This window comes from Belonocnema kinseyi, chromosome 2 (genome assembly GCF_010883055.1).
Source record: "Belonocnema kinseyi isolate 2016_QV_RU_SX_M_011 chromosome 2, B_treatae_v1, whole genome shotgun sequence".
NCBI lineage: Eukaryota > Metazoa > Arthropoda > Insecta > Hymenoptera > Cynipidae > Belonocnema > Belonocnema kinseyi.
The window spans coordinates 71,497,097-71,513,174 of record NC_046658.1 but is presented as its reverse complement, the minus strand read 5'-3'; the positions used below and the strand labels follow the sequence as shown (position 1 = coordinate 71,513,174).

Here is a 16,078-nt window from a genome sequence, read left to right as displayed (position 1 = left end):
TTTATTGAAAAACTATGCGCTTTTCGGAAAATTTGTCAAGAATAAAAAGTTCTTGTAATCAGCCGAGGAATACGCCTGAATTTTTCCGGAGCGTTTTGAGCAGAATTTTGAATTTTGCAAAAATTGTTCATATGCACAATTCAAAATTTTGCTCAAAACGCTTCGAGAAAATTCAGGCGTATTTCTTGGCTGATTACAAGAACTTTTTATTCCTGATGATTTTTCCGAAAAGCGCATCCTTTATTGTAAAAAAATTCATGAATGTTTTCACAAAAATTTTGCCATTAAGACGCCATTTTAAAAATACTAAAACGAAAAATCGATCTTTGAACTATGGATTCTCAAAGTTTAGACATTTGCTCCACCCGATAGTGAGATTCCAGGTTAATTACAGACTCGAAAAGCTTTGGAAAATGGTTCACAAAAAAAATAGGCACGAAAAATCACGTTTTTTTTTTGTTTAAACTGCATTTTGGGATAATAAATACATTTTTTGAGGAATTTCATTGGCACCGTCGAAAAGAGGAGATCTTAAGCAATAAAAATATATGTGTCTCAATTTTTTCTAGTGTCGAATAGTCTTAGTTATTGACCGTTGAAAAGCAGTGTACCGGTAGTGGCGTTTTGGCCGTTTAAGGGTTAATAAGAAATCAGGGTGAATTCCAAATAATAATTTTACATCTCTAACAACCTTTGAAACCCTACTAATTTCTTTTAAAAAGTGACTAATGACTACAAAGTAATTCAAGTTAAATGCAAAAGAATTCAAATTAATTGAAGAAAATGTTAAAAATCGAAAAAATGCCATTGATTACAATAAAATTTTACTGAATTCAGAGGAATTTAAAGTAAATAAAAAAATTCGATTAAATTCATAAAAAAATAAAGGAATTGAGGAAGTTGGAAATTAGTTTGGTAAAATTAAACGGGCATTAAAGCGAATTTGATTAAATGCCCACGGATTTAAGGCGAGTTAAAAAGATTTCATGATGAATTCAACAAAAACTTTGAAAAAATGATTATATTAAGTAAAATTAAGGTGATTTAGAAGAATTCAAAAGGATTAAAAACAATTCAGGATAAAATAATAAGAATTTAGGACGAATTCAAAATGAAACGCAAAAAATATTTGAAAATCTCTTAAAATCTTTAAAACACTACGAAATCTTCACTTCTTTGAAATCCAATAAAATATTTTAACATCCTGTGAAGTTCTATGAAATTTGATTTTTCTATAAATCCTGAAAAATTTATTTAAAAACCTTGAGGGCTTTAAAAATTCTTTAAAATCGTTGAATTCTTTTGAAATCGTACAAAACACCTTATAATCTTTTAAAATATCTTGAAATCTTATAGATCATGTCAAATCTTCTCATATGTACCGAAATTCTGGCCATTCTTTAAAACCGCGTGCAATTTTTTTTAAATCCCTCGCAATTATTAAATATCTTCGAAGCCCCCTTGAAATTATGTGAATTTAAGTCCAGTAAAAAATTCAAGAGAATTTAAAAGAATTCAGGATAATTTAATGAGCATGTAGGGTAAGTTCCAAAAAATAATTTCAAACTTGTTCACATCTTTGAAGCCCTACAAAACACCTTACTTCTCACAAATAAATTATTTAAAATCCACAAAACTATTATAAAATTCCGTTAAATTCTATGAGGATTTTTCTTGAAATCCTCGGAAATCTGATAAAATCCTGTGAAATATTTTCAAATATCTTAAAACCTTATAGGCCCTTTGTAATCGTTCCATATCTTCCGAAATTCTAGAAAATGTATTATCCTAAATTATTTCAAACGCTTTTAAATCCCTTTAAATTAATGAAATTAATTAATAATTCCTTGGAATATTTCCAATTATTGAAATCTTTCAAAAGTTTCTCGGAATCTTTAAAAATACCCTGAAATTTTTCTAAAGAATTCAAGAAAATTCAGAAATACGTTCAGAAATCAACCCACGAGTTAATTGATTGAAATAAAAGTGACATTATTAAAATTTACATTATGGACTGCACATAGAGTACCATAGAGACAAAATCATCAAATTAGGACACTTTAGGGGCCTTAAATGAATATAGGGTAGAATAGGGCCTCTATGATACCTGAAATTCGAATTTTGTGAATCCCCAAGACTCTTCGATCTTTTTCATCTAAAATAGAGAACTTTTAGGGGATATAGAAGACAGATTGTGAAGTCTCGAGAGGTACAATTTAAAAATCGAAAGAATTTTACCTTCATAAAACTGATATCGGAGTTAAGCTGCCTTGTGAAAAAGGCAAGGGCCTTTTGATAGCCACCAGTCGGTAGATCAGGGCTAAGTGATGCTGTTTGCTTTCCAATAGTTTGGCTGTGTAACGTGATAAAGTCTGGTGATCCGTCAAGAAGTGTCAGGACTGTCGACTCTCCACTTTTCTCCAACTGTAACGCCATTTCGAATGCAACACAAGCACCGAACGAATACCCTATAATGCTATAAGGGCCTTGCTTTTTCACAGTCTTCATTTCCTTGATGTAGTACGTTGCCAGATCCGTTAGCGAGTCAAGAGGCGCATCCTTGGTACATTGTAGACCCCAAACAGGTCGCTCGAGTTCGCTGGCCAAACTTTTCAAAGGAGAAACAACTCCTTCGACCGCGTGAATCACAAATATTGGTTCGCCAGTTTTGACCTTCGACTGTAGCTGAATCAGCGATTTGACTGGTACAATTTCGGTTCCAGAACACTGGAAGAAGAACTCATCCGGGTCGTTTTCATTCATGGAATTAACAGCAGTAGCTGGAGGATTTGCTTCGCTGGATTCCGCCGATCCTGAAGATAATGCAAGTAACTTGCCAAACGTAAGAGATCGAATTTCTTGAGCGGAGAGAACGAGATCGTAATTCCTCTCGAGGGTCTGTTTAATTTCAGTTCCCATCAAAGAATCCATTCCAAGATCAGCCAAGCTATTGTTCACGTTGACTGTCTTCACGTCCTTGATGCCCAATATATTGGCAATAGCGTCAAGTAGATTTAATTGACCAGAAGCGTCGCCTGCTTTCTGCTTTTCGGCGAGAACCATCGAGGCCAGAACAGGATGTGGTTGTTGAAGGAACGAATCCATGGTCGTCAGACAAGATGCCATTCTTTGTGGCAGAGTGCCACCAACTTCAGTATCGTTGTTACCCATCATTTCCAGGACCATCCCAACGTCTCCAATTGCTCCCCACTGAATGGCGAGACCTGGTAATCCAGCAGCTTGTCTCTGTTCCATTATCCTTTCCATCGCCGAGTTGGCCAGTCCGTAATTCGTCTGTCCAGCATTTCCTCTTCCGCAGGAAACTGATGAGAAGCAGACGAAGTAGTCGAGCTCTGGACAGTATTTCTTCGAGGCCGAGTCCAAATTCTTTGTGCCGTCTACTTTCGGCAGACATACACTTTTAAAGTGACCATCCTCCAAGTTTTCAATCAAGGCATCGCGAAGAACGGCAGCGAGGTTGAATATTCCCCCAACAGGTGCAAGCTTCATGGCTTCCTTGAGAAGACTCTCTCCTCCAGATTCGCTGGTGACGTCTGTTGTCGAAACCTGAATCGTGATGCCCATTTCCCGCCACCTTCGAATGCAAAGTGATTGGTATCCAGTTCGAATTCCTGATCGAGATGTGAGAACGATGAACTTCGCTCCTCTTGTGATCACCCAGTTGGCTAGTTCCAAGCCAAATCCTCCGAGACCTCCGACAAAGACATAGGATTTGTCAGGATTCATGTAGGTTCGGGGAATAGCAGCTACGGTTTTCAAAACTGGTTTCACTACTTTCTTGGATTCCTCGTCGCGAATTTTAAGTAGAACTTTACCAATGTGTTTGCCGGCAGCCATGAACCTGAATCCTTGTTCAATTTGTTGTTCCGTGAAAACTGTAGAGGGAAGCGGACGCACTGCTCCATTCTGAATACCTTCATAGACAAGCTGAACAACCTCCTTCTTCTCAGGACCGTTGGTGTCAAATAGAGCATCCAAGAGAATTCCGTGGAAGCTGGTGTTCTTCAGGAAAAAGGACATTCCCAGGCCTGTGTTATTGGAAAGGTCAAACTTTCCGATTTCAAGGAATCGGCCGTCTTTTGCTAAACAGCGGACACTCGCTTGAAGTTTCTCTTCGGAAAGAGAATTCAACACGATGTCCACTCCTCGACCTTGGGTTTCAGAGAGAATAAGCTGCTCGAAACTGGTGTCTCGGGAGTTTCCAATGTGTTTGTCTGTTAGCTGAGGGAACGTTTTCTTGAGGAAATCTCGTTTTTCTTTTGAGCTGACTGTCGTAAAGACCGTGCAACCTGCATGCAGGGCTACAGCTATGCTAGCTTGACCAACTCCACCGCTACCAGCATGGATTAGAATACTTTCGCCGGATTGCATTCGTCCTCTGACTACCAAGGCATAATAGCTTGTTGCGTAAACAACTGGAATAGTAGCTGCTTCTTCCAATGTCCATTTGTCCGGCACCTGCCACATGAATCCAGGGTCGGCCAAAACTGTCGTTGCCAATCCCCGAGCTCCTACCATACCCATAACTCGTCGACCTGCTGAATCTCTGCCAGCGAATTCCAGACCTAGGATGCAATCCTGACTTGCTAAATCACCAGGAAGGGCGTCTGGCGGCAATTTTCCGGAGGCTAACATGATATCTCTGCAAAAGAAATTAGAGAGTTTTATTAGTTACATCTTTATTTGGTGACAGGTTTGATGAATTCAGGCCTCAAAGTCCTTATATAGAGACCAAAAGGTACTTTTTTCACGCTCATTATGGTACTTTTTTATCACTCAAAGGGTAACAAATTCAAGATAAATTTATAAGAATTCAAAACAATTCATGTTAAATTTCAAAGAATTTAAATTAAAAACAATTTAAGAACCGAAACCATTGCAAATCAGGCAGGTTCTAGACTTGAAGTCGCTGAATCTTTCGGGGACAAAATATGTTGTTTTTTGGTGAAAATTAGGCGATACGTATTTTTGCGATTTGTAAAAAAGTTCCACGACGTTATTCGTATTTGAATTTTTGGCTTCCTTTTTCAAGAAACCTCTACAGAAAATTTATTTACTCATTTATGATATCTTGTACCGTTTCCCAGAAAAATAAAAAAATAAGTGTTTACCAAAAAAATTCTTTTGATCACAAAAATGGCTTAGCCCGCATAAAACTGAAAGAATGTTGTTTTTATACATGTATAAAAATTGGAGAAAATATGCCCACACATTTCTAGTCCTTCAACGTGTTTTTTAAAATTTTTTTATATAAATGAACAATTGAAATTCAAAAATGTCTTTGTTAATTTTTTTCTATCACTCTGTGATAGTTTAATGTATATGTAAATTTAGATTCACAATAATGGATAAAACTCGAAGAGTAAATTTAAATGCCAAATGACAAGTGTGTCCTGATTTTGTAACTGTGTACGGAAAAGCAATCTATAATATAGTTAATAACAGATTTCTACAGTTAAAAGAATTGGTTGCAACCGCAGTTTCCCGAAAGAAATATTGATTTTTTTTGATTTTTCTCGGAAACGGTATAAGATATCATAAATGAGTAAACAAATTTTTTGCAGAACTTTCTTAACTGTGCCAAATATTTTCTTGACATTTTTTCTTATCTGTTGTAAGCAAGAAAAATACGAAATTTCGATTTTACGAAAAAAATTCTCCCGGCTATCAAAGTTATTTAGCCTGCATAAAAATCACAAGATATTTTCCTTATTCTAGTACAAATTCAACAAAAAATTGACAAAGAATATAAGTGTGGGTTTTTTGAGTAAATAGACTTTTAGTATTTGCAGAAAAATCACCTCATAACTGTAAAGAAAAAAATGTTTTTTTGTTGTTGTAGACGAAGCCAATAATTCGAATGCGCAGAACTTCGTGAAATTTTTTTTCACAAATCGCAAAAATACGCATTGCCCAGTTTCCTTTAAAAAAATATATATTTTGTCCTCGAGAGATTCTGCGACTTCAAGTGTAGAACCTGCCTGATTGAAATGAATTTGGTTTTAAAATATGAAAAAAATGTAAGGGAATTCAAAAGGATTTGATCAAATGTCTAAGAATTCAAGGTCAGGTTAAAAGAATTTAGGATAAATTAAATAAATCTTTTAAAAATTCACAAAATCCATTGAATTAAATAGAATGACTACACAAAAATTCAAGTTAAATTCAAAATCGGACTTGATGAAGTGCCTAAGAATTAAAAAGATTCAGGTGTATTCCAAAAAAAATAAGTTCAATTCTCTGCAAATCTTTTGAAATCCTAATAATTTGTAGCTCAAAAATTATTTCAAATGAATTAAAAAACATTTTAAAAATCGAAAAAATTCCACTGATTTCAGTAAAATTTCAAGGAATTTAGAGGAATTCAAAGGAAATAAGAAGAATTCGACGAAATTCATATAAAATCGAGTTGAATTTAGAAGTCAATTAGGTGATTTGAAAACAATTTTAAAATATGAAAAATGCATTGAATTGAGTAAGTTTGAAATGAGTTTAGAAAAATGAAAATGAGTTTAAAAGAATTTGATGAAATTCTTAAAAATTTAATGTGAGTTTTAAATGCTTCATGATCACTTAAAAAAAAAACTTTTAAAAAATCTATTAAATTGAATGGAATTGAGTGAATTTATAATATTCAAAGAATTCAAGATAAATTCATAAAATTCAGGACGAATTTTAAATTAATTGCAACAAATATTTTAAAATCTCTTCAAATCATTGAAATCCTACGAAATTCCTCACTTTTTATGAATAAATTCTTTGAAATCCATTAAAATATTAAAATCCCTTAAACTTAGTGAAACCCTTGAAAAACTCTTGAAATTGTTTAAATCTTGTGAAAATGCCTGGGAATCTTTGACAATATCCTTGATATTTAAAATCCTTTGATAATTTTTTTAATGGATCAATTGAATAAAAACTTTCGAAAATTAAAAAAAAAAATATTGAGTTAAGTAGAATTGAATAAATTTATAAGAATTCAAGTGAATTCATATTTTTTTTTTAAAGAATTCCAAAGAGTTCAAAAAACTCAGGATAAATTAATTAATAAGAATTTAGAGTGAATTAAAAAAATGCCAATCTCTTCAAATTTTAGAAACCCTTCGAAATACCTCACTTCTCTTGAACAAATTCTTTAAAGTTCACTAAAATAGTCTGCATTAACACTTACACAGTCGTTCGAAATTTTCCGTTTCGCCGGAAATTGTGAAAATTTTATTAAAATACATTGAAAGCCTTAAAATCCCTTAAAATAATGGAAATCCTTGGAAATTTGATAAAATCCTGTGAAATCTTTAAAAATATATTAAAACCTTTTAGCTCAGGTAAAATCATTCAATTTCTTGCGAAATTCAAAAACTCTGTATCTTAAAATATTTCAAACGCATTGAAATTCCTCCAAATTAATGAAATTATTCAAAAATCCCTAGATTTTTTTTCCTCTGAAATATTTCCAACTAAAAGCTCTTGGAAACGCCTGAGAAGTTTTAACAATACCCTAAAATCTTAAAAACCCCTCAAATTATTGAAACCTATTAAAAATGTCTCGGAATATTTCAGAATACCCGGAAAAAATTTCAAAAGAATTCAAGATAATTCAGAAGTAGGTATACACCTGAATTGAATAGTGATTAACCCATGATTTAATTTATTGAAAGAAAAGTGACATTATTGAAAGTTATATTACGGGATCAGTCTGTGAGACCTGTGAATTAGTTGCTTAATGCACCTAAAATTACCTGATTGAAGAGCAATGAATGCGAAAACTGATAAGTTCTCTTACCTGAAATTGAGGGGCGCATAATAGACGTCGCAGAGTTCTTGTCCAACGAATTTCTCGGATTGATAATAACTCAGAGGACCTTCAATCCATCGCAAGCTGCTCAAATCTCCTCTCACCAAAGCATTGATGTATGCATGTTCTACCTGAAGAGCAGGTACGTCGCTTTGTTTGTCTAATCGCAAGTGACGATATGATCCCCATTGTCCACCTTTTAGCACGTTTGCCATGAGTTGCTTGTTCAACTGCTGACCGTAGAAAGCATCACTTAACGAGAAATTTTCGGCACTCTTGTCTTGAATGAATACGTAACGGGCATTCAATCCACCTGCCTCTCTGCGGACACAGGTCATCAATCCAACGAGACCAAGAAGTTCTTCTCCTTGGCCAACAACCAGAATCTTCTGCCCCTCAGTTTCTGACTTCTTGAGTGCAGCTTTCAACTCATCCACCCAAGCGAAGTTCTTCTCCGTAACTTGAACAATAATAGGTTCCGCCTTCTCCTCTTCTTTCTTCAAAAGTATATAAGTCTTTCCAGGGACAATCTGCTTTCCCACGAAAATTAAACCAGACCCCTTTAAGATATTTGGATCCAATTTGGTAGTTTCCTCAGAAAGAATAAAGCCACCCGGATTAAGTGAAGCTTCAAAGTTTTTCAGAGCCGCAGCCATCTTATTATTCAGTACATCCGCTGCCAATATAAGATGGAGATCCTGTCCAACAGGAGTGCTCTGTATATCAACAACAGCAGTTTTAGCATCGCATTGTTCCACAATCGTAGCATAGTTATCAGGAGACACTGTAGCCAATTTCATGTCAACATCGAGCATCGGTTCACTAAGTAGAATATCTAAGACCAAGGGTGTTAAAAGCGCCTCAGGATTTCGTTCAGCAGTAGCTTCAACTGCTTTAATTTTGATTAAACCCTGGTTTTCATTGGCAACTTGAAGCAGGACAGTCAACGCGTGCAATTTTGCCTTCTCGGGATCTTCCACCAGAGATTGTGTATTCTCATACGGCACGAAAGTATATTTCTCATGTTTTGGATCAGCTTGAGTTTGCTGTCTTCTCGGAGCAAGGGAAGATTTCATTCCTCTCAACTCTACTCCTCCCGATTTGACGATTTCAACATTAGTGTAACTATAGACCGGAATCCCTTCATCCTCTTGTAACTTTTCTATGATTTGCATATGATTTGCAGGATTAATTGCTGCGTACTGCAATCGAGTTGGCAGAAATAGATCCTTAGTATTTTTACCAAGAATCGCGAACTGGAGCATCGTATCGACAAAAGAAATCCAGTCGTTTGACCAAGAAAGTTTTCCGCAAACACCTCGGTTGTCGGATGATTTGATACCTTTGAAAATTCCGCTGTAATCGTAGCCACGAAGTCGAAGATCTTTGTATACGTCATCGGTCTTCAGTTCTAATAAATCAGGTTGGCTTCGAACGACAGGTACTGGTAGGTTGAGATGTGCCTTTGCAATGTCCTCTGGTGCTCGAATCTTTCCTGTCACTGTTGAAGCTCCGCTTTCGGAAATTTCAAAACCTCCAGTACCTTCGAAGATATTGATAACAAATTTGACAGAACCCTCTTTCGGCATAATGGTAGCGCGATGGAACTGCACATCTTCAAAAACGACAGGAATCTTCTCATAGTCTGTTCCTCGTAATTTTGCGAAGGTTTTCCACACGATTGTTAGGTATCCAGTCGCGGGGAAAAGAATTCTTCCGTCGATGCAGTGACCAGCAATATAAGAGTATTCCTCTTTTGATAAATCAATTTCTACTACACTCTGTCCGGATTGTCCTGATTTTCCAGAAAAGTCTGCAACATTCCACTTTATTGAATGATCCCATTGAACCATCGAGTTAATCATCGGAGTTCCTCGTCCAACTGGATAAGTTATGGGAGGATAGAGTTTGGAAAGCCTCGGCTGGCCTCCACTGTTGTAAAGTTTGCCAATATTTGTCAAAAGAAACGTGAGATTATCACTGTGTTCTCGTTTGTGAAGACCGATGTTTGTGACTGTTGGTGGTAATGACCTGCGAAGAATAGATTGGAGCAAACAATGAGGGGCGATTTCTATTACAATCGCATTTTCAGGCACATGAGCAATTGCCTCATGGAATAAAACTGGTGAAAGAAGGTTATTGACATTATAAGCTGGAGAACTAAGCTGTGCCAATGGAGTATTCCATGCAGATTCCGGAATAGAACTCGAGATCCACCTAGAGGTCCTTGGTTTCGGGTTAGGAATTATCTTCTCAAGAGCAGCTCTCAATCTTGGCCCGCAAGATTCGATATATCTACTGTGGAAAGCAACTCCAGAACTCTGAACTTTCTTCGCAAAAATGTTCTCTTTCTTCAGCGTTTGTACAAATTTCTCGACTGATTCTAGTGGACCGGAAATAGTCACTGAATCGGCAGAATTGTGACAAGCCAAGCAAATATCTGGTGGACACCTTTTCTGTGTCTCCTCCCAGCTGAGACCTATCGCAGCCATGCTGCCTTTCGGCAGATCTGATTCCACAATTGATTTCCCTCGCCAGAAGGCAGCGAGGACGGCTTGCTCGGCTGTAAGTCCGCCATCTGCATAAGCGCAACCAAGTTCACCAACTGAGTGACCGACAATTCCATCAGGCTGGATACCAACTAAAGTCAGCAGGTCCACCAATGCGACTTGAATTGCTGCGATCGAGACAAAACTATTCACCACCTTTTCAAACGTCTCGTTCGTTCCATTCATAATGAGATCCAACAAGTCAATACCTTCTGGTTTCAGAGCATCCGCGCAACGGCGAATACTCGATTGGAAGGTGTCGATGCAAAAGAGCGCTCGGCCCATACCTGCCCACTGAGAACCCATTCCAGAAAACGCATACCAAATAGGCCTCTTCTCTCCACTGAATTCACCAACTTCTCGTACATTTACGTCGCCGAGGATTTGAAATCCACGATATGCATGCCCGGTTATGTTATTCGCGTGCAAGTCTTGCACCAATGAAGTAAACTCGTCATCCTTTTCGTGTTCCTTAACCTTATCCAGGAAAGTATTCACGGCCTCTTCAGTCCTTCCAGAGACAGAAACAATCTTCGGTAAATTTATATCTAGCAATGGAGCGATTTTTGGCTTTGGATTGCCGCGCAAAACAACGTGCGCGTTCGCACCACCAAAGCCAAAAGAATTGACGGCTATCAAACCGCCATTCCAAGGCGTGGATCGATCCACAACCTGTACGCGTCCGTCGTGTAAAGCAGGAATGTCTGGATTGGGAATCTTGAAATGGAGATTGCCTGGGATTACTCCAGCCTCGAACGCTATCAGCATCTTCGCAATGGAACAGAGACCACTCGCGGGTTCCGAGTGTCCCATATTGGATTTAACAGACCCGAGGAGCAGAGGCTTCCTTCTGTTTTTGCAGAACAATTCTACGATCGAGTTGACTTCTTGTGGATCTCCAGCACTGGTTCCGGTTCCGTGAGCTTCTACATAGACGACATCAGCGGGATCGAGACCTAATTCTGAGTAAACTTCTCGCATCAGTTTGTTCTGCATGTCTCCACTGGGAAAGGTGATTCCCTGGACTTTGTGGCCATCTGTGTTCGTCTTGGAGTTGACGACTGTTGCATAGACTCTTCTTGAGTTCCGTGCTTTTTGAAGGAAGATGACAACTGCGGCTTCTGCTCTGACGTATCCGTTCCTTGAGGCGTCGAAGGATTTGCAAGCTCCATCCATGGACAACATGTTGAGCCGGTGAAACTGGAGGGAACTTGTGGGTTTTAGGACGAGATTTACGCCGCCAACGATTGCTGCTTCACATTGGCCGGAACGCATGGCGGTCACTGCTTGATGCATGGCAAAGAGAGACGAGGAACAGGCGGTGTCAATGGCGAAACTTGGACCCGTAAAGTCAAATGTGTAGGATATTCTATTGGGGAACATTGCCCGACAACAGCCGGTTAAACCGTAACCTGTGCAAGAAACATTTTTCAGGTTTAATCAAGGCTCAAGTGATAGTTTAAATTATTCAAGGGCATGTAACACACTCAAATATCTACATAACATACCTCACTTTATTAGTTCACTGAATTTTTTTTTAACTTAAGAACTTAAAAAAAAATATCGGACTGAAACTTTGGAAAATGTATCAGAAGACCATAAACTAGGCTTATGTACTTGATTTGAGTAAGAATTTTGATAAAAATTATTTTCAAAGAAATAAAAATTGGAACCATTCTTTAACATAATTTCTTTGTAGCTTGAAATTTGTTGAACCTAAGAACTTCTTTTATATGTAAAATATCGGCCTCAAAATTCGATAAATGCAAGGTTTGACAGTAAATTACATTGATGTACGTTTCTTTACATATCACAGATATTTTAAAAATAACAAAAAATTTTAGGTTCACAACATTTCAAGATTACAAAGAAAATATATCAAAAAATAGTACCAGTTGTAATTTCTTTGAAAATAATGTTTAGCAAAATTCCTACTCAAAAGAATTACATATACGTAGTTTATGGTTTTATGATACATTTCCCAAAGTTTCAGTCCGATATATTATTTTTTTAAAGTTCTTAAGTGAAACAAAAAAATTGAGCGAACTGATAAAGTGAGGACTGTAATATAGGCAGAATTTGAGTGTATTACATGCCCTTCAGGTGGATGGATTGTTCAAAATGACACCGTTTGATGATAATTAAACTGAAAATGAAACTATTGAATTTAAAACTTATATAATTGACGTTTAAAAAAAATGAATTTTGAAATTTGTTATTCAAACACGCTCAATAATTTACTTTTAACATTTTTCAAGTTCTAATAAAAAATATAAATCCACGCTATCATTTTCAAAGTTTTTTAAATTGAAGAAATGAACTAATACATTTGTAAATGTTCAAAATTATATTGTTTAATGCAATTTGAAGTTTGAAACATTAAAAACTAAACGATTTAGATTTCTTTTAAACTAAGTATTAACATTTTTTTTAACGGAACAAATATAATTGCGACCTTCAGTCTTAATTAGGCGCAACGAATAAAAAATCCTTCCAGTTACCAGAATTTTATTTTTCAGAATTGTTCAGGAGTCCCTAAAAATTCAACTCTTCTTGGTAGATATTTAATCCTTTTTGGTTGAAAATGCATCTGTTTTGGTTGAAGATTCAACAACTTAGCTGAATGTTTATCATTTTCGTCCCAAATTAATCTCTTTGGTTTAAAATTTAACTATCATGTAAAAAGGTTGTACTTTTAAGCTTGAAAACTCAACTCTTTTTTTTTAAATCCACCACTTTTGGCGGAGCACCTTTAAAAAAAATTAAGGACAAATTTACAATTAATTTTTCTTAACTGAAAATTTAACTATTCGATTGAAAAATTACGCATAATTGAATTTTTGTCTTTGGTTTTTCAAAACGCCCGCATTTTTTCTTTAAATCTCTATCACTTTTGATCTAATGAGATATTTATTATTTTCTTTTTGATTCTAATAGCGTTCATCGTCACCTTCCAAAATCCGGCGGATAATTGGAAAAAAAATTTACATGGCAGCGGTTTTTTCTGAAAATATTGCAAATCGATTTTCTCAAAAAACCCACCTTTACATTTATTAACCTATTACTTTGATAATAAAGATATATCGTAAGTTTGATGCTTGCTAAATAACTTTGCTAGTCAGGAGAATTTTTTTTCTTACAATAAAATTTTCTACTTTTTCTTGGAAACAATGACAGATACGAAAAAATGCTAAGAAAAATATCCAAGATATATCCAAGAAAAAGTAGACAATTCCATTGTAAGAAAAAATAATTCTCCTGACTAAAAAAGTTATTTCGTAAGCCTGAAACTTACAAGACACCTTCATTATCAAAATACAACTTCAAAATAAATTGGCAGACAAGTTTAAAGTGTTTTTTTTTTTTGAGAAAATCAAATTTTAATATTTTCATCAAAACCGCTATTAGAATAAAAAAATATATCTAAATCAGATCAAAATTTATAGAGCTTTAATGAAAAAAATCGCTTTTTTGTTTAAAACAAGAACAAAATTTAAAAATAAAAAAGTTTGCTCTCGAGCTAAAGTCTTTCTGAATCGAGGCCAAAAAATGTAATTAAACAAAATTATCCAGTTCGAAGAAGTATATTTTGAAGACTTACAATCTCAAAGTGACAGGACAATAAAATTGGAATAGTTAAATTTTCATTTGAAAAAAAAAATAAAAATTCACTCCTGAGATAGATATCGTGTTGCTTAATTGAGAGAAAATGAATTTTATTAGAAAAAGTTAACAAAATTCGAGTACAAATCTATTTTTCAATTTAAAAAAAAAAGTATAAAAACTTGTCTATAAAAAGACAAAAGGAATATGATTCTTTATAAATAAGCGAAAATAAGTTTAAGAAATATTGTTTCTGGTCACAAGGCGAAAAGGTATAATAAAAAACCCCTTATAAAAGTGGCTTATTGTACAAAATAAAGACTCAAGATCTCAGGTTGGATTGGTGCTTTGTTGCTAAAAAAGTGGCAATTTTATTTAAGGGTTAAGCCATTAAAAAACAAAGGAATAGGTTGGTTAGAGAGTTAGTTAGCACAAAGTTAGTTAGCTACTAGTTTTGAATTACTAATCTTTTTATTGCAATATTAAAAATGAGATTTCAAACAAATCCTTTTAACAGCATGTTTTTGACTTTTTATAAAATTTTGTATACAAAAAGCCTATTTTCAGAAAAAATGTGGGTTATATAGTTTTCTAGAGCAAAAAGTGGGTTTAACGGTCACATCGCTGAAATTACCCGTGAAATTATTTAAAGTTGATCATTATTCTGCAACTTCTTACCGTTAACCTGATCTGGGTCTGAGGTCCAAAATTCATCAGATTCTGACTCACTAACTCCGATGAAAACGCCGGTTTTGGATCCTCTAATTTCTGCGGGATTGATGCCGGCATCTACGATGGCTTCGTGCGTTAATTCGAGGAGCATTCTAAGTTGAGGATCCATCACATGTGCTTGTTTGGCGTGGACGCCGAAAAAAGTGGCATCGAAGGATGCGATATCCTTGATTTTTCCGGTTCTGTTGGGAAGACCGTGAAGACCGGAAGGCCATCGTCGTTCATCGTCTGTTACTAGATCGATTCCATCGAAAAGCTGCTGTTTGAATTCTTCTATGTTTGAAGACTCGGGCAAGCGACCTGTAAACAACAAAACATTTAGTTATTTATCAACTAATTATTTGAGAGGAAATAATTACGTATATATTCTTACTTACCAGAAAATCCTGTGATAACAATTTCATCATCAACAACGTATGGCATGCCGTTAGGAATAATATGATCACGTGCGATCGGAGTATTCATGCTTTCAAACCTAGCAGGCATTTTTTAAGATTCAATATAGTAAAACTAAGGATTTCCCGTCAAAATAAACTGTCGTCAAAGCCTCGTGGACAGCTAACTGAAACAAAATTTGGAAAATAGAGATAAAAATTTTGGAATTTGAATGGAGTGTTCGTAAGTTATAAAACAACCAATTGTAAATATTAAATTAAGTCATAAGAATCACATCTGGATTAGAAACAATTTTGCAACATTTTATTTTCAACGACTTCAAGTAATTCAGGATACTATTTATCGATACGTATTAGGGATATGTAAGAGTCCTTTCTGCTTTCAGTCGAAAAACGGATTTTTTTAAATATGAGGGAGATCACTGGATAAGGACTTTTTATGGTTTCCGCCCTCAATCACGGAACATTTTTTTACCAATATTTTCCCTGTGAAACATTGTAAATAGCGGCCATATACTTCTATGAATTCAAGTAGATTTTCTATCAGGTATTATACAAATAATTTTTTCTTTCAATTTCAGTGTAAACATGTTTCACAATTTTTGCATGTCAAATAATACATGTATTGCACATATTTAACAGGCACGAAAAACTCTTTATTATGTTTTCGTGATAAGAACAATTTTTTTTACCTCCTCCCACATAGAAAAGTGTTTTTCCTCAAATTTTCACATTTGTAATGTAGAATTCTTGGAGATTACATGCTTATCAGGGTATCTAGTAATCAGGCAATTTGAAATTCCCGAGGTTTTCCCGACCAATTTAAACATGTATTTTTATAATTTGTCCCAAGTTAACGTATAGAAATGGACAACCAAATTTATGACGAGGAGAAAACAATTACTTATTTACACGTGTAAAACTGAAGTGATAAATTGTAATTGAAACTATATTGCCGAGCAAAAGTGTGTGTGTGTGTGGGG

The 16,078-nt window shown here is 35.4% G+C and overlaps 1 protein-coding gene across 2 annotated transcripts in view; it reads right to left on the bottom strand.

Moving 5' to 3' along the window:
• Positions 1-16,078, bottom strand: part of LOC117168122 (fatty acid synthase) — a 53,976-nt gene that overhangs the window by 7,025 nt on the left and 30,873 nt on the right. For both annotated transcript variants that reach the window (XM_033353528.1, XM_033353530.1), the window contains exons 2-5: positions 15,078-15,262; positions 14,647-15,000; positions 7,805-11,777; positions 2,239-4,663 (exon numbers count right to left, since the gene is read on the bottom strand). In XM_033353528.1, the coding sequence (XP_033209419.1) occupies positions 2,239-4,663; positions 7,805-11,777; positions 14,647-15,000; positions 15,078-15,186 (6,861 nt within the window). In that variant the 5' untranslated portion in view covers positions 15,187-15,262. The remainder of the gene's footprint in view (positions 1-2,238; positions 4,664-7,804; positions 11,778-14,646; positions 15,001-15,077; positions 15,263-16,078) is intronic.